The sequence below is a fragment of the Schistocerca americana genome, chromosome 3, assembly GCF_021461395.2.
Source record: "Schistocerca americana isolate TAMUIC-IGC-003095 chromosome 3, iqSchAmer2.1, whole genome shotgun sequence".
NCBI lineage: Eukaryota > Metazoa > Arthropoda > Insecta > Orthoptera > Acrididae > Schistocerca > Schistocerca americana.
In genome coordinates, this window is record NC_060121.1 from 777592922 (window position 1) to 777612228 (window position 19307).

General features: G+C 39.4%; 1 protein-coding gene across 4 annotated transcripts in view; it reads left to right on the top strand.

The window, feature by feature from the left end:
* LOC124606969 (leucine-rich repeat flightless-interacting protein 2) overlaps positions 1–19307 on the top strand; it is a 228718-nt gene that overhangs the window by 144892 nt on the left and 64519 nt on the right. For 2 of the 4 annotated variants that reach the window (XM_047139108.1, XM_047139107.1), the window contains exons 2-3: positions 2826–3730; positions 5911–6037. In XM_047139108.1, the coding sequence (XP_046995064.1) occupies positions 2888–3730; positions 5911–6037 (970 nt within the window). In that variant the 5' untranslated portion in view covers positions 2826–2887. The remainder of the gene's footprint in view (positions 1–2825; positions 3731–5910; positions 6038–19307) is intronic. The other 2 variants (XM_047139109.1, XM_047139110.1) reach the window with 1 other exon arrangement.

Here is a 19307-nt window from a genome sequence, read left to right on the forward strand (position 1 = left end):
TGGAATTTTTTCGTTGTTACGTCCTAAGCTGCAATATCTGGGTACTGGGTACTTTCTTGTAGCCCCTAGGGACTGTCAAATCTCTGATGCAATCTCTCACACACACACCCTCATTCCTTAAGACAGTTTGAGATGTAACACAGGCCGATAGCACACAGTCTGCTGATCAGAAACGGTACGTTACCAAACTGTATTAGGTTTGGCGTGATTGTCGCGCGTGATTAGCCGAGCGGTTTGGGGCGCTGCAGTCATGGACTGTGCAGCTGGTCTCGGCGGAGGTTCGAGTCCTCCCTCGGGCATGGATGTGTGTGTTTGTCCTTAGACTAATTTAGGGACTGATGACCTTAGCAGTTAAGTCCCATAAGGTTTCACACACATTTTAACATTTTGGCGTGATTCCACTAAATTGCATAAGTCAGATGCCTAGTTAGTTCCTCTTAAAAGACATGATCGATTTCCTCCCCTAATCCGACCTTGTGCTCCGTCTCCAATGGCCTCGCCGTCGACGGGACATTACACTCAATTACCGTGTACATCGTCACCTCTACAAAGTGACATGCCGCAGTGGTTAAGACGCTGTCTGCTATCCGGGAGGAGCTGAGTTCGACTTTTTATTCAACCACCCAGGCTTACTTCGCAGTGGTTTTTCACTATAACATAAACTTAAAGGCATAATGGTTCCGTAAAGCTATCCACGTCCGAATTCCTCTGCCATCAAAATCCAAACTTGGTAGTGCTTAGTTTGTGACCACTTCGACGAGTGTACGTTTTACAGTTCAAGTTTCCCAGTTTTTGTCACCATTTACCCTCCCAGATGTTTCTATTATACCGACGATTGAAATCCTTGCTTATGCCAGGACTGGAACCAGATACTCCCGTATCGAACGCTGCACCACTAAGGTACATTTTTTTTAATACTTGTAGGTTGCGAAGGCGAGTGGTCTCTTATTGGGAGCCTTACGTCATTCGGACTGGAGTGTAACGTATTCCTAGATAGACTGAATGGCAAGTATGTATCGGAATCTGATGAAACCTGTGCAGTAAAAGATTAACACAAGCTGTGAGGACGGGTCGTGATGTTAATAACAAGCGCTAAATTACATATTTGGGTTTGAATAGATGATTAGTAACTTTTTTATTTAAATTTATTGAACTTGTCTCTCTCTTCCCGCTGGTTTGCACCCTTGACCGGTATTTCGGTAAATGTTGAGGTGATGAGAACAGAAGGAATATCAGATAATTTTTTAATTGTTTGGTGACTTAATCACTTGTTTGTTTTTTTAAGAATGTGCTGTCACTTATCGCAAGTATTTTTTGGGATATATATTTATTAGTTTTCTTTGAACTTGTTAGGCTATAGTTAATACAGTCCCATAACATGAATCATTCTTTCAGATACTGCAAATCGCGTTGAATTTATCTTAATCACTTTTTATCCAGTCATATATCTCCCATTCCCGCGCCACTGAGCGTTTAGGCATTCTGATCCAGACGCTAAGTCAACTCTTCTTGAACGCCTATTTATAAACATGGACGGGAAAGTGAACAGCCACTCATTGACACTCAAGAAAAGGAAATATCGGAAAGGCGATAACAGAATGCAGTCAACAGTAATGATTAAACAATGGCATAACGAGCGAATGTTTCCGCTCAGAATCGAACGAGTCGTCTGCGTTGACTGTTTTCATTCGGTTGCTGCCACAGACCGGTTTTTACTCAAAAGACTAGTAGTAGTCCAACCGATATGTAAAGCTGCAATCGACGGAATCGATATTTTTTCATTCGGTTGCTCCCATGAGCTGGTTTCACGTAAAAGGACGAATGAATAATTCATCCGATACGTAAAACTACAACCGAATGAGTAGACTAGTAGTAGTAGTAGTAGTAGTAGTAGTAGTAGTAGTATCATCATCACCAACGAAAGTGTGAGCAAACACATCATACGACGTATTGTTGAATAATGCCAAGGTTTGCATAAATGTCCTAAAACCGTAGCAGAAATACGTATATTGGGCCGGAAAATGGTAGTTATACGTAAAGTGGTACCATTGTCGAGAAAATGCAAAGGGCCGTTAATTAGGCATGTGCGAAAGCTACGTAGACACCGGAAAAAACTTCGACTGAACTAAATTAAAGGGCGATACGTGTATTATGAACCTACAACGTGAAGATGCTCTCTAAAGAACTTATGTCCACGTCCTGAAAACGTGTTGCATAAAATCTCTTGAATGGAAGCTAAGGATAAATATTTTCGCGTGTCATCTTCCCTTGCGCAGGAGAAACGTAATCATGTTGAGGTTTCACATTGCAGAACGATTTCATGTAGGAGCAATTGTAGGCGATTTATAAAACTACGCAAGTAGTCGTACACCTCGGCTGATCAGTATACGCGAATTGTGTGGAGTGGAGTGTCCTCGATGCAGCGTTAGTGCCTTTCGCGCCTCTTTCACGATCGTGTCGTTGAGTCTGCAGTCCAAGAACTCCATTTTCTTATTTACGCGACACCAAATTGGGTCCATATCTCGGTGTGCGGTTACACCTCCATCCGCCAACAGCGACGCGAGAAAAATGTCACGTCAGCAGTCTTTCTGTTCTATTATATCTGTTGTTCCATAAGGCGAGATTCTTTCTAAGATATGCTTGTAAATAGAAGGGGGATATCGTTTGTACTGGAACTCCCATCGAGAGTAATAGGATTAACACGTTGGTTTAGGAAATGGAGCGTACCTCGCCAGCACCATTCCACCGTGATTGCCCGTTTTTTTTTTTTTTATTTCCACCACTTATTTTGTCGTAGCTTTCTCATTAATAACTGAATTTTTCAGCGTAGCACAAAATGTGAAAAAAATACGTGATACCTGGGTAGCACCAACAGCTGAACAAGAAAATGTCAGGTGAAGGCGCAGGCAGTCGAGAAACCTCAATTAGTGATAGTCCTTATGAATGTAAAATGGAAGACATGCAAAAATGTGAAGGTGCGGCGGACAGTACGAAAAATACTGACGGTTCTGTTACGGCTGATAGTGCTATTAAAGCTAACGGCCAGATAGATTTATCACCAAATGAAGATAAAGATGGTGATAGTGATATGGGTGACATAGATAAAAGTCCGGTTCATGTATGGAATGAGCCTGTATCGCCTGTGGACAGTGAAGCCGACCAGTTTCAAGATGCATTTGATTCATTTCATAGTATAGATAATATTGATAATGTGACAGTTTCAGAAGTTAAATCTGTGAACACTAAATGTGATATACAACAGTACAGCCAACATAACAACAACTCTAAAAATGTTGCTGACTCTGAATTCAGTGCTGAAGATAGTACTTTAAATGGCAGTGAGAGCAGTACAATGAGTGAAAGTACTCAAGAATGTGATGAGAATAGGTGCATACAAGATCAGCAAGGTATGTTAGTGGAAGAGGGAGTAGAAACATCAAATGAACGTAGTCTGAAAGGAAACTCTGAAGAACAGTCAGAAAATGTTAAAGACGTAATTGATGAGGTTATTAGTGAATGCTGTGGTAGTGGTGATGAGAAAAAACACCAACCCAGTATGGATTGCACACCTGTTAAGGATTTACCACAAGTAACACAGTTACAAGTTGTTGGGGAAAAGGATTCTATAAGGACAGAGGAAAACCAGTCTACTACAAAGGGAAGCACTGTAACAGAGGAGAGTGGTGAGGAAGATGGGGTCATGGACTTCCTTGGCAAGAGTAACAATCAAGTAGGTACAAACACTGTTCTTATATATATATATATATACCAGTACTTCATTAGGTAAAGACATATCATAATGTTATCCAAATTGGTTGTTCAGATTTTCTTATAACATTGGCATTTTCCTATTTTAATTGTTTATATGTTGCTACATTACGGTCCATGAAATGTGTGTGTTGTATGGTACTTACCAGGTAAAGACCTGAATAATGATTTTAAAGTTACTGACATTCCTTTGCCCTGAACATTTATGTATCCTTTCCATTTTGGTGACTATCCCCGTGGCTTTCAAACAAGGCAGGATTTTAATTAGCTTTCAAACAAGGCAGGATGTTAATTACAGTAATTACATCCATGCAGCCCGCTAGAAAAAGGCATTTAATACTGTAATGCAACTAATGATGTGATGTGCAAATGAGTTAACTGCTCTGTGAGCTTTTGAAGTTCTCAGGACTCTTTTTATCACTGATATTACATTTAATGTGGATGCTTTGTTGGGAAGGGGAAGATATAAGCTATCAACATGTGTCACATATGCTCACACAAATCAATAAAGGATATATCTTAGATTACCATAAAATACTTCATAGGCAGATGAGCAGTAGCCACCCAAGTTATGACCTTGACAATTCTTCTAGTTAAAGAATTGTAAATAATGGCAGTTAAATATTGTGCAGAGGTAAAGTTTTTACTAATGTTAGTCACAGACATAATTAACATGCAGTGATTATGATAAGCACTGTGATTCACTGCCAAACCTTCATGTAGTAGTGCAGCTGTCCTGTATGTGTGAAAACATTATTCTTTGTAGTTGCTTGTGCACTGCAGTTCCTCACTATACTATATAATGTGTAGAATGCACTGAGAGCAGAGGACAACATTCACTACAAATAGCGTGGAGGGGGCCTATCACCTAACTTTAGAGTTCAGTCTGGTTTTGCTGCCAAGTTGGTCAGAATGTATGCAGCAGGGCTGCCTCTCTTATTTTCTCTGCCCCTCCGGCTCCTCCGCATCCCCACTCCCCTCCTCTCTGTCTATCTGTTCTCTTGGCTGGGCTCTAGCTAGCTTGGGACCTTGAGTAAGCTAAAATTTACTAACTGCTACACACTATCTTTCAGCAGGATTTAAAGTAAGCATTGAACATAGAAAATTCCATGTGCTCTTTTATTTTAGTGTCATGATTTGGGCTTTGGAATTAAGTGATGAAGAATTTAAAGCATTTTTATTTATTTCCTTGCACTTTGTTTGTTTGTCTCTGTGGCTTTGGGACCCCAAACAAATCTGTTGTTACTGATCACGTACTGCTGCTATAATTAGAGCAATTTCACTATAACTTTTGCCTTCATGTGGATGCAAGTTCATAAAACTACTTCTGTTTCTGCACCACCTGTAAGCTTAGTAACTGTTGTCAAGTAATTTTTTATCCAGATCATTATTTTCAGCATATGCTCTGTTACATTGTAATGAAAGCTGTGTTGTGCAACATATAAGAATTTCTAAAATGTTTCAGTGTATAATGCTATTTGAGGATTGTGGTGTAGTCACTCACTCTATACTCATAGGAAGTTTAGTAGCAGATCTTCTGTATAATGAAGTACAAAAGTACACAAGAGACTGCTCATCAGTTGTGATTGTATAATCATCACATACAGATTTGTTCCATTAGTAGTTGTCAAACTGATATTCACTTTTGTAATGTTTAATTATTATCTGACTTGAGTATATTTTACATCTATCACATCTGTTGGTGGTTAATAGTTTTTCATGAATGAAGAAGTACTTTTTAATGCCTTGCTTGATAACTGGATATTTTACACAGTCACCAAAGACAGATTATAATAGCTTGTTTCTGAAATCAAATGTTAATTAATTGTAGTATTAACACAATTTAAGGTACATAAGTGTATAGTGACTTGTCTCCAGAATGATGGTGAGAAGTATTACTGAAAATTTTTGCCAAGGAGACACTGGAATTCAACAAGTAATTAATATAAAAGCAACATCCAAAAATATCAAAAAGTACATTTTTTGGCAACGTGTTTCAGTAAAGTCACATTGTAAAAATAATTGAGTTTGATTTGGATTCTGTCTTTCATTGCAGGTTCAACAGGATATGGACTGAACTAACACTGACAGGAGAACTTAAATGCATGCTCACTATTGATCATGTCCTTTTGTTTGTTACAGGCAGAGGCACGCCTTGCAGCACGGAGGCAAGCAAGAGCAGAGGCCCGTGAGATCCGCATGCGGGAGCTTGAACGACAGCAGAAGGAACTTGAAGAAAATGCTGACAAAGTCTACGATATGTACACGGGTAAGTGGGTAACTCTTATAAAGTGTGCTTTGCTTTCCTGCTTTTGAAATACCTAAAGAATCCATACTGATTGTTCTCCTTGATTAGTATAAGTCAGAAATTGTTAATTCAGCTGTCATAAATTAATTTACATGTTTTTATTGCTTATGTCGTCAATAAGTCAGTGTTGAAACTGAACAACTAAACAGTTACTTGTGGAAATGGACACACACTTTTAGACACACTATTTCTTTGGATTACATCCATAATGCTGTAAGGACATTCAGTAAATACATACCAGTTTTGTGATTTTTGAAGACGTTTCTTCAAAATAATTTTAATTTTGCTAAATTGTTATATACCATGAAATGTTTATGCTGGCTGTGTTTCTAAAGTAATGTTGCACTGATAGCTGTGAGATTGAAATATATGTCTTATTTATCTGTTATAAACTTTGTGGTAGGTAGGGATATTTCAAAACAATACAGAAAGTGAAAATTCTAAATTCCTATAGATGTAGAATTTCCAGTGTAGAATTCAAAGGATAAGAATGTGGCAATGAGATACCAACTTGATAATGTTAGCAGTGTAATCTTTTTTGTGGTTGCTAGGAGTAACGTCTGGCCTACTGGAACTCAGATATAAATAACACACATCTGGAATCACTATAATTAGTCAGAAATTAACTGTGATTGCAGAAGTTATACCAAAACTCTTCATTGTCCCACTGGTCTTCATTGTCCCATTGTAGCAGCTAGATGAACAGTCAATTGTCACCTGAGATTCATCACAGTCAACCATATGACTGCTGCATAGCCTTCATTAATTGTTTGACAATACTAACTTATAACATAGCTTTGAGAATAGTATGTTGAACTAAGTTCACCATACTTCAGCTTTATGATCCTGTCACATTTACAGTTACATACACACACACACACACACACACACACACACACACACACACACACACACACACACACACACACACACACGGGCTGCAACAGTGTTAACTGTTTATGAGTAGTGTCAGGGTTGACAGGATGTGGAGGAACTGGGAGCCAACAAATTTCCCCCCCCCCCCCCCCCCCTTCTTGTCACACACATCTTCCCCCTTGCCAGCTGCTCCAATCTCCAATTTTCTCTTTCCCCACTGCCCTCCTCTTCAACAACCACTCGTAAGGAGACAGTATTCTCTCAGTTGTGGGAGTGCATGTTTAGAGTCTGTTGTAATACTAGGAAAAAGAACACCAACCCAAAAACTAGTTTGACTTTCTAAGCTTTCAAGTGTGCCTGGGGCTATCTGTCACTCATCATTCATCTGCAGGTGAGCAGCCTTTCATTTGGTATTTGATGTTCGAAACACTTGCACTTAGATGGAGCTGTACTTACAGGCATTGTTTATAAACTCCATCAGTGTATGAAGCAGCAAGGCGGGAAAGTGTACAGGTACACCACGAAAAGGCCTCTGAACATTTTAGTGGCTTATAGACCTCAAATTTAAAAGCTTTACAAATTTGTATTTTCTCCGTGTGGAAGTTTGTTTAACTGTCAAAAAAAGATATGTCTGTATGATTCTCTGTGTGAATGTTTTTTTTTTAAATGTGAAATTTAAAACTTTAGCTTTCGTTCTGCTGTCTTCAGTTGCCACACCAGACAGGTTGACGAGTGTCAGTAGAAGCTTTCGAATCACTTAGCAATTTTACATAGGACTTGAATTCTCTATGATTCTCATCCAGATGTTTCGCTGAGATATGATGTTGGTTGTTGATGTATGCATCACGCATTGATCTTTTTATAGACGAATGAGTTTCATCTAACTTTAGCTTGTTACCATTTGTGCGTTCTTCTTTGAACTAAGACTGCAACAATATTTATATTTTCATCATTTTCAGAATTTTATTACCAAATTACGATGGGTCCTTACTGTCCTTAATCCACGTATTCTGCATATTCTTCTTGAGACCATGATTTATAATCATTTTAAACTTTGCCCATAATTTATCCACATCCATCATATTTTAACCAAATGACATCTATTCATTGCCTGTGTGAATGCTAACAGCTAATTATCTGCTCTCTTGAGCAGAACAATTTTCATAGTGTCCATTGTGGATTTAATGACTGCAGTAATCATTGTGGCTAGGATATTGTGATAACTAAACCCTGTCTCTCTACTGACACTGTCCACAAGGTCAGGCCTATTTGTAGCTTTGAGATCTAAAATGTTTCCATTGTGGGTCGGTTGCATGCATAATACAGTGATGGATTCCTCTTTAGAGATATTTTTCTTTTAGTGGACATTCCATTCTACAATAGAAGGGTAGGAATTGAACTCTTAATATAAGATCAAATTGTTAGTCTGAAACAATTGTCTTTGTGGTTTATCCTTCTAGGGCATCTCCACGATTGGGAACTGGTATTATTATTATTGTTGTTGTTTTTATTATTAAAAATTTCTACTCTATGTCCAATTTATAAATGATGATTTTAGTGAGAGGAGGATGATACAGGTTATAATATTGGTGAACCTCATGCCTTCATGTTTCCTGCCACTCTATTCTCTGCATGTTAAATGCCCTCTGTGCTTGAAGCTCATATATATTCTTGCATTTTTTGAAACTGATTTCTTAAATGCCATTGATCTTTTGTGAGGAGTTCCATGTACTAATTATGCTGAGTGCTTTGGTGAATTGGTATCCAGACAAAGTTCACCAAATCTCCACAGTGCTGTGCTATACCACCCTGCCTCGTCTGCATAAGATGGCTCTTACTGCCCCTTTGGGGGTGTTGAAAAGCTATATAATACTTAATGAGTCAGAAATGACCGAAAATTTGTTCAGTCAGAACGGCCTGGTGAATTATAGAGCTTGCATGATGTCACTGCTCTACCATAACCACTGACAGGCTCTGATAGAGGGGCTATGACTTTTCGGCTGGGTTGACAGGACACCTCCCATCTGTTCCCAGATCTATAAGTAAATATTTTGAATTGCAGCTGGGCGCTGCATTTTCACTGTGGAAATCAGTCAAGAATATTGCAACAAAACTAATTTTTAGTATATTCTTAATTTTGATGGAAACAAATGCAGAATTATGAAGAGCTAAATTAAAAGGATAAATTGAGCTATGTCGGAAAACTGAAATATTGCATATTAATCACATTAATTCATAATTTTAGATTTGTATAATTGTGTACAATTTTTAAAATGGTAAATTTATTCTAAGTAGTCAGAGAGCCATAAGAAATAATATACAAATGTTTTTTTCTTCATATAAAAGTGTACATAAGTTTTTGTTAGTCAACGTATGACTATAAATCTTGACCATTGAGCACAAAAAAGTAAATATGTTCCTCTTTAAAAGACTCGTGACAGAAAAGTGGTGAACAAGCTGCCTCAATCCTCCTCCTGCCTTCTCCACCAAAAATTTTGGCGTGCAAGAATGTTCGTGCTCTTTTAACAGAGAACATTCTAAATCCTTTTACCCAGTCTCATGTCTCTCTTTGTAGTCCAGTCTTCATACTCAGCATCTCCCTCTCACTGCCACTGTCTGTATATGTCTCTCTCCTGGTGTCTCCTTTTTCTCCCATTGATTTACAGTACATCCCTCTGCAAGTGTCTCCTCTCTCATGTACACTGTCTCCTTTTGTCTTTCTTTCCCACTGCCACTGTCTCCATCATACCTTGACTCTTCAAAAATAATGGGACAACACCAATCATCACAACTACTTGACAATTCTGGCAATTCAGCATGGCTTGCATAATTGTTTGCTTCTTGCTCCCCATTTACTTCAGTATTGTGATTGTATAAGACATTATCAAAATGCTTTATGCTATCATTAACATCATACTCCCCATTTACCGCAGTAGTTTTATTAAAGGATACTTTGTCAGAGTCGCTCATTAATATTGTCTAAATTACTAGCAGCGCCTGCTCAAGTGGTGATCTTGTCACTGATATTGTCATTAATAGAATTCACCTTGCCTTATGTGGCAGTAATTGACAAAACACAGAATTACAAGTGCTGAAATAGCAAGATGACTTCTGAAACTGTGACAAATGCTCCTTTCTTTAAGAATAATGTAAGCAGCACTTACTTTAACTGCAAAGTCAGGCACTGCCCTTGCACTGTCGTGGAGTTGGTCACCCACTCCAAATTATATGACTGGCTGGGCACTGTCAGCTGCTAGAGCACCTCTGTTGACCTCTGCATTTAAAGTTTCACATGCAGCTCGCCCTGTGCCACATGCAGTTCGTAAAATAACTTGGTGTTTAATGGATGTTATTTGAGCACATATATTGCTCATAGTCCTAACACATTGTTTCATTGAATATTTAATACAGTCATTTCAGTTGTTTGAAAATATTATGCATTAAGTGTCCCCTATTTGCTAAAAAATTATCTCCATCGTTTAAAATGATTCCGTACGATCACTCTTCATAAAAATTGGTGTGTAACCACAGTTCAGAAGTGAAATTCTCTTCTAATGTTCACTGTTCATAACAAATGGCATCACATCTGATCAATAGTCACAGGGGAATCCTTATAAACAATTGTTTATATCATAATCCACAGCAAAATTCAGATTCACAGTTATTACCAAATATGCACTGTTCAGGATTCCTCTGACTTCAACTAATAACTATCAAAGTTCAGCCGTAATTTCCACTAGGTAATGTTTATTGTCCCAGCAAATTTCCTGCCACATTGATTATACACCAATTACTGGCTGTTTCCCCAGTTAGGGATTTCAATTGTAATACATCATGTTAAAATTAACCATTGTTTAGCAACATTTTCCGCAGTAAATGCTAAGTGCAATATTTGTGAGGATGTGCCAAGTGTAATATTCATGAACATCCATGCACGTGTTCAGACTATTTCCTCACACAAGGGGAGGCAAATGTCTATTAGAGCTGTTTTCCCAAACGATGCAAATTGTAACCCTTGTACATTAGATAGTGGGTTCCTAAATGTGACGCTTTCTGCCAAAAAGGAATACCAAAGTGGATTTTTGAATGTAACATCTTCATCTACTTCTCCTAGTACAACTGGAGGCTACTCGCTTAATTTTTACCTTGTAAGGATGATTTGGACTCATCAGCTGCAAACTCCTAACATGCATACAGTAAACAGAGCATAACAGAATGGGAAAATGTCAATGCAACTAAAATGAGAATTGCAAAATAATGGGATACCACTTGATTTTTTCTTTATTCATAGAATCAAAAAATCAAGAAAATGATTCCAAAAACCAGTCTACTATTAATGTTCACAGCAATATTTCTGGATACTAACCATCATTTCCCAAGTACCATAAGAAGTCATAGATTACTCATAAGAAGTCATAGATTACTACGCATGATCTTAGGATCAGCACGAGATACCACTTTTACGTTTTCCGAGGCAACTTTCAACAAATTGTTCCATCTGTATGTGGATTCACATATTGCCTCTTCAGAGGACTGATTGTAGGCTCATACACATGATTTAAGGTTAGCATAAGGTTGCACATGTACATCATCCAGGAAAATTTCCTAGAAATTGCTCCCATTTACACGAGATCACACTTCACAAGTGGATTCCCATGTTGTCTCTCTTGATTGTAGGCTCTTACTGAGCTATCTTAACAGTTTGACACATACCTACTCTGGGCACATTTGTGATTAGTTTGTCTTTTCCACCAGTGAATATCAATGTTAACTGAAATTGGCAGTTAGTTTCTGAGTATGAATTGAGAGGTGTTGAAATTGTTATTAAAAAATTATCATGCAGGTAACATCAGAAGCTTAGTTGGAGATGTATTTTAACATTCAGACAGTAAATATAAGTAATGAAAGCTATGCTTCTTGGCTCCAAGCATCGTAGGTGAAACCCTGCTGTCTCTAGATGTTCCAGCATGATATGGCTTCTACTCACTGCACCATTCTTATGCTCCAAGACCACCTGTTGTGTCACACAATGGGTGCTAGCTTACAGTGATGTGAATCTTTATATACTGTATGTTAAAGAATAACAACAAAATATCGTAACATGTAGCCAGAGATGGGGCATAAACACCTCACTCTGTGTAGTTAGATGTAGTAATCTTCACCTCCTTACTGACTGTTCCATTTTTAGAGGCCTCAGTCATCTCATTTGCAAAAGAATATCACTGTTTCACATCGCTGTCCTTCAGAGGTTGGCACAGTTGTAATTTTGTTAGGGAAAAGGTTAAGTTTCTCTCTCATTATTCCCTGCAGAGATCATAATGACTACTTGAGTTGCTATGCTGCTTGCATTGTTGATGTAGTGGTCTCCTCAGTAGGGTTCTTTCTCCTTCCACATTCTCCAGATTTACAATTCAGGCTGGTCATCTTGAGTGGCCCTTCGTGGAATCATGGAGGGATCTGATTGTCTCCAAATATTTCATCAACCTGTAAAAAAAAACGTGGGGGGAGGGGGGACTTCTTCCAAAATCCGTATCAGAGGATACTACTATGGCTCCCGACATTGTGAAATGCACAGATTTTGTTTTAGTTTTCTGTTAAATTTTTGTAATTTTGACTGGTAAGAACCAATACTCTAACAAGGATATTACTGTGTCCCGCTACTGCAGAATAATACTTCAACAATAAAACATAAACAAGAGAAAAAAAACAAAAATAAAATACCTTAAATTGCAAAGGAAATGCGCCATATGCACACACAGTGCTCATGCAAGCGTCTACCAACAACAAAGTGTGTCTGATGAGTGTGAAGTCACAACTGTTTACATTAGATTTGTTTCAGCAGCTACAAGTGGGTTCATGCGCATGCGCAGTTGAGTCTCGTTTGAGTAGTAGATTCTCCCGCTTCTGGCTACAGGAATGTGGCTGTTGGCTTTGCAAGCAGTCGCAGCAAGCAGCTATATGTTATCGGGAAAAGGGGGCGCTAAATTCATATTCTTGGGGGGGGGACTTGTTTCACAAAGACCCTAGCATCCAGTGCACGTTGGTCTATCGATTATTCATATGGTTCTGAAAAGCATCCCTGTTGGTTTTTGAACACATTTTAAGTTGATTTCTGAATGAATAATAAGTTGATTTTTGAATGCGTGTGTAGTGTACATGATGTCTCTGTCAGGAGAATCCTCATCACATCTAGAAATAATAAACTTTCCCCAGAAAAAAGGGGACGGGGCTATATGAGCTGAGCGGAGTAAAGCCGAACGGATGAATGCCAATCGCTGTCTGATCATGTGGTTGATTGGGTTTGCGAATGATCAGTGTTGTTATAATTACAACCGAAATCCATAGCTTCAGACTACCAGAATGGAAATAAACGAATAACAGGAAGAACAGATGACAAAAATTACGTATTATCTTCTCAGTGTATCCAAGAAAATCAAATTTTGACAGAAAAGTTTTGGCTAGATCGCTACACCAGAAAAGACCAGTTGTACAGGCCCTGGCTAGCAGCCGCTTAAGTTCTATTCTGGAAGTAATGCAGAAAACATGTTGTACGAACATGTAGCAACGCCTAACCGGAGAATAATAGCGAGATAACTAAACCTGTGATTCACTGAAGTTAATCGGCAAACAAATTTTGACAGCGGCAGGAATAGCTACAGAATTGGTGATACAAGATTGTTTGTTAGAACGAGGAAGGAGAAGAAATGGGGACGTCACACAAATTATGGAAGAATTAGACGATTCCAAATTTATATAAAAATATCGTAATACTACTTTTCGATCTCATACTTGAGAAACTGGCGCATATGAATGAAATGTGAAACTATTTCCTAATATAAAGCTTTTTGCTTGTAATAGACCTAATACACATTTGATATTGGTACTTCCTGAATTATATTCTGTCGTGTTATAAAAATAACCATTTGTGCCAAAACAGTCTCATTTATTTTGTGTGTGTGTTACAAAAGTGCTGCAATATTAGAAAGGCCTATTTTGTTTTATCTAGAAGACAGTGACAAAATAGACGTAATTAGATCGAGAAACCACAACAGTCTTGGGTATTATTTGTATTAACAGCTTTTGCAGTTTTAGATAATGACATATCGATTTTTCATGTAGAAAAACGGTTGACGAACTTTGATGAGATAATACACTCCTGGAAATGGAAAACAGAACACATTGACACCGGTGTGTCAGACCCACCATACTTGCTCCGGACACTGCGAGAGGGCTGTACAAGCAATGATCACACGCACGGCACAGCGGACACACCAGGAACCGCGGTGTTGGCCGTCGAATGGCGCTAGCTGCGCAGCATTTGTGCACCGCCGCCGTCAGTGTCAGCCAGTTTGCCGTGGCATACGGAGCTCCATCGCAGTCTTTAACACTGGTAGCATGCCGCGACAGCGTGGACGTGAACCGTATGTGCAGTTGACGGACTTTGAGCGAGGGCGTATAGTGGGCATGCGGGAGGCCGGGTGGACGTACCGGCGAATTGCTCAACACGTGGGGCGTGAGGTCTCCACAGTACATCGATGTTGTCACCAGTGGTCGGCGGAAGGTGCACGTGCCCGTCGACCTGGGACCGGACCGCAGCGACGCACGGATGCACGCCAAGACCGTAGGATCCTACGCAGTGCCGTAGGGGACCGCACCGCCACTTCCCAGCAAATTAGGGACACTGTTGCTCCTGGGGTATCGGCGAGGACCATTCGCAACCGTCTCCATGAAGCTGGGCTACGGTCCCGCATACCGTTAGGCCGTCTTCCGCTAACGCCCCAACATCGTGCAGCCCGCCTCCAGTGGTGTCGCGACAGGCGTGAATGGAGGGACGAATGGAGACGTGTCGTCTTCAGCGATGAGAGTCGCTTCTGCCTTGGTGCCAATGATGGTCGTTTGCGTGTTTGGCGCCGTGCAGGTGAGCGCCACAATCAGGACTGCATATGACTGAGGCACATAGGGCCAACACCCGGCATCATGGTGTGGGGAGCGATCTCCTACACTGGCCGTACACCACTGGTGATCGTCGAGGGGACACTGAATAGTGCACGGTACATCCAAACCGTCATCGAGCCCATCGTTCTACCACTCCTCGACCAGCAAGGGAACTTGCTGTTCCAACAGGACAATGCACGTCCGCATGTATCCCGTGCCACCCAACGTGCTCTAGATGGTGTAAGTCAACTACCCTGGCCAGCAAGATCTCCGGATCTGTCCCCCATTGAGCATGTTTGGGACTGGATGAAGCGTCGTCTCACGCGGTCTGCACGTCCAGCACGAACGCTGGTACAACTGAGGCGCCAGGTAGAAATGGCATGGCAAGCCGTTCCACAGGACTACATCCAGCATCTCTACGATCGTCTCCATGGGAGAATAGCAGCCTGCATTGCTGCGAAAGGTGGATATACACTGTACTAGTGCCGACATTGTGCATGCTCTGTTGCCTGTGTCCATGTGCCTGTGGTCCTGTCAGTGTGATCATGTGATGTATCTGATCCCAGGAATGTGTCAATAAAGTTTCCCCTTCCTGGGACAATGAATTCACGGTGTTCTTATTTCAATTTCCAGGAGTGTAGATTCTTTCGCAGAAAGGAAAGCACGCCATGTAAAGCTGTAGTGAGATTAGAGAGAAAAAAATTTTAGGAGCTAAGGATTGAAGAAATGTGTATTTTCTTGCTTGTCTCTTGTCTTTATTGGTTTTATGCATCCTGTATTTAATTTTATGTCACACAAAACAGCAAGTTATTAGCTAATAGGCAATATAGAGTGCAAATTTTCTGAAAACTTCTTGTTCTCCCGATTATAAATAATCCCATCTGCTATTAACTGTGCGATTTTTTTTTTTTTTTTTTAAAGGGGGGGGGGGGGGGGGGGAGGGGTGCAGACTGTCAAATTGGCCGACTGGGAGCAGGAGAGGACCCACAGGACATTTCAGTTTCCACTGTCCTGAATATAGTTTGATGGCATCCATTACAAAATGTACACGTTTCAATTCCAGAGTGCGAAATACAGTGACGTGCGATAGAAGAATGCTGTACGAAGAGGTGTGGCACTGCACTTTGGCACACTTAAGACCAAATAACATGTGTTAAATTTCCTCGAACACATATGTTTTATGTTTCAGACTTTCCAGAAAGGTGTGCACTACAAGATGAACATATTTTTGAAAGTTTGATTTTTTTTTTTTTTTTTTAGTATTGACCTTGTTAGCAAATATCGTAGATCCGGGGCTGATACACAAAGCAGTCTTGAGTTATAGTGGGTAGTCTCCATGTGACCCGTGTTTACATTTAGTGATTTTGCTGTTTCCCCTTCGCTTACTCTCACGTCAAATGAAAACAAAATGGATATCCGTGGCCGGGAGCTATCAAGTGCATTAAAATACATTCACATAATTATGGAAGGCTGAAATATGTGATTAGTTTTAGATTTTATTTTATTTCCACCTTTCTGACAGTCAAACATTAATCGCCCTGCAGAACAATGAAGTTATTTTAGTCTGTTTGCTAAAGAAATTTGACTTTTATTAACCTTTTCAGCAGAGGCAGTCAATGTATTTGAACGAAATTTTTAACTCCACAGTACTGGCTGGCTTCAGCTGTTCGCTGCATTTCAAGTGCACGTTTTCATCTTCTAGCATGTATGGCATTATGCCATAATAAAGATCCAAACATGATACAATACAGTACTGGTGCTCCAAGAAAGTTTACATCCCGAAAGCCACACTGAAAAGCTTAGTATCAGGTCGAGGTCTACTTCATTGGGAATCTGGACATATGAATGTGCACTTTAAGTATGCACTTTAAATGTGCACATTTTAGTATGGTTCACGAAATTCCGATGCTCATCGGGTATCCTCTGATGTATTGTTTCTTTTATGACATAATGTATGATCTTTCAATGTCTTACACATATGTACATACGGGATCCCTACGTCATGCTAGCTGTGCAAGTGCCATGTCACCTGTTATCTGCACTCTCTGGCAACTTCTGAAACGAACCTATTTCTAACAGGTCGCGGGAAAATATTGCGAATGGTGGTTTGAAAAGCGTTACTTTCAAAGTAAATATTCTTTTACGTAAGTTGAACTACGTGTGAGAATGTACCATGGCTTTCTTAAATCACAGAGCATTTGATTCTCATTTGAAAATCAACTCTTTGATGATGAGCCATTTTAGAAGAATTTCGGACCCTGAAGATCAGACATTTATGTCATTGTTAAAAATTTTACTGGCACATTTGTGTGATATATCTTAAAGTGTAACACGTTCAAAAAAGATCAACATTATATGTGAAAGCTTAGCTTCTCTTGCAGCTTATTAACCTTAGAGACCAATATAATATGTGAAAGCTTTTCTTTTCTTGTAACACCACTATGTATATTAATTTAAACTATTAACTTTCCCTGTTTGTGTGTTCGTGCTACTTAACAGTGATGTTACTTTTGGCTGGTTCAGTGCTCTGAATATCTGTTGTCATTGGCTGGTGAGACCACGTGACATGAGCTATGACGCTTACAAAAGCGCACCGCAATCTCGATTTCAATTATTCGGAAAGTAACATGCGGTGTTTGGTGGAATTCCAATGTATACTTTTGTAATACAAAAATACGCAGCGTACATGTTGCTGCACATCAAAGATATTTCCAAAATGTGTTTTTTTTCCCCCTGAGTTTTGTTTTCTAAAGTGCCAGAAAATTCTATGCCTGTGTACAAAACCATAACCATTCAAAGGATTTATAAGTTTTGCAGTTCCGAGGGAAAATATACTGTCACTTAACACAGAAAAAGTATGTTTTCACCCGGGAGAAAGTGTATTTTTAACCGAGAAATCTGGGATCTTTTTTTTCCTTGTCCGCGTGTACGCCCTGTTATCACAAGTTTTCAGAGCCATTGCCTCAGATGAGGCTTTCTATTTGTTGCTTTGTACTGTTGCCACCACTGGTCCTCTACAGCTGACAACTCTGACTTTTTGGGGGCTTTTAGTTCAGACTGTGATTTCATGGTTGACCAAAGATCACCTTTTCCAGTGAACTGCATTTCTCAAAGAGTGCAGGCCGAAATTAGGAAGAACATAGATACAGGAACAATTGGTATAACAGTTGTAAATTGTCATAACTGTGTTGGGAAAGTACCAAAGCTCCAAGCACTAATAGAAAGTATTGATGCTCAAATTGTTATAAACACTGAAAGCTAGCTACAGCTGCAGATAAGTTCAGCCAAAATGTTTGCAAAGAATCTAACAGTGTTTCGAAAGAATAACTAAAAACAGTTTGTGGTGGCGTATTTGTTGCTGTTGGAAGTAGTTTATCTTGTCGTGAAATTGAATTAGATAGTTCCCATGAGTTGGTATTAGCAGAGGTCATTGTTGGCAACCGGAGTAAAACAATAATTGGATCCGTTTACTGACCTCACAATTTAGATGATACAATTGCTGAAAGGTTCAAAGAAAAGTTGAATTTAATTTTAAACACATACCTGACTTGTACAATTATAGTTGGTGGTGATTTTAACTTACCCTCTGTATGTTGGCAAAAATACATGTTTAAATCCGGAGGTACACTTGATCATCCGTAATAGTATTAAATGCAGTCTCTGAAGATTATTTTGAGCAGTTAATTCATGAGCCCATGTGAATAGTAAATGTTGTGAAAACATACTTGACCTCTTAGCAACAAATAATCCTGAGCTAATAACAAGCATCAGAACAGATGCGGGGAGTATTGAACGCAGGGTTGTCATAGTGAAATTGAATAGAGTAACCTCAAAAACCTCCAAAAATAAATGAAAAATACTGCTTATTCAAAAATAGCAGGTAGCTGAGAGGCAGTCTCCACTCCTTCCTAATTGACAGTGTTAGTGTATGTCAGATGTGCCTTGAATTCAAAGAAATATTATCAGCAGCAATTGAGAGACTTACACCGAATAAATTAACAAACGATGGAGCTGATCCTCCTTGGTACACAATACGGGTCAGAACACTGTTGCGGAGAGAATGGAGGGGGAAAAAAATGCCAAATTTGAACGGACGTAAAATCTCCAAGACGTAAATGCGAATTGCTTATCATAGTTTCCACAACATAATTTTGTGTCAAAACCTGGCAGAAAATTCAAAGAGCTTCTGATCGTTTGTGAAATGTGCTGGTGGCAAGACACAATCAATGCCTTTTCTGTGCAATAACAATGGAAATACTATCGACGGCAGTGCTGCCAAAGCAGAGTTACTAAACACAGCCTTCTGAAATGCCTTAACAAAAAAAAAAAAGATAAAGTAAATATTCCAGAATTTGAATCAAGAACAGCTGCACACATAAGGAACATAGAAACATATATCCTTGGAGTAGTGAAGCAACTT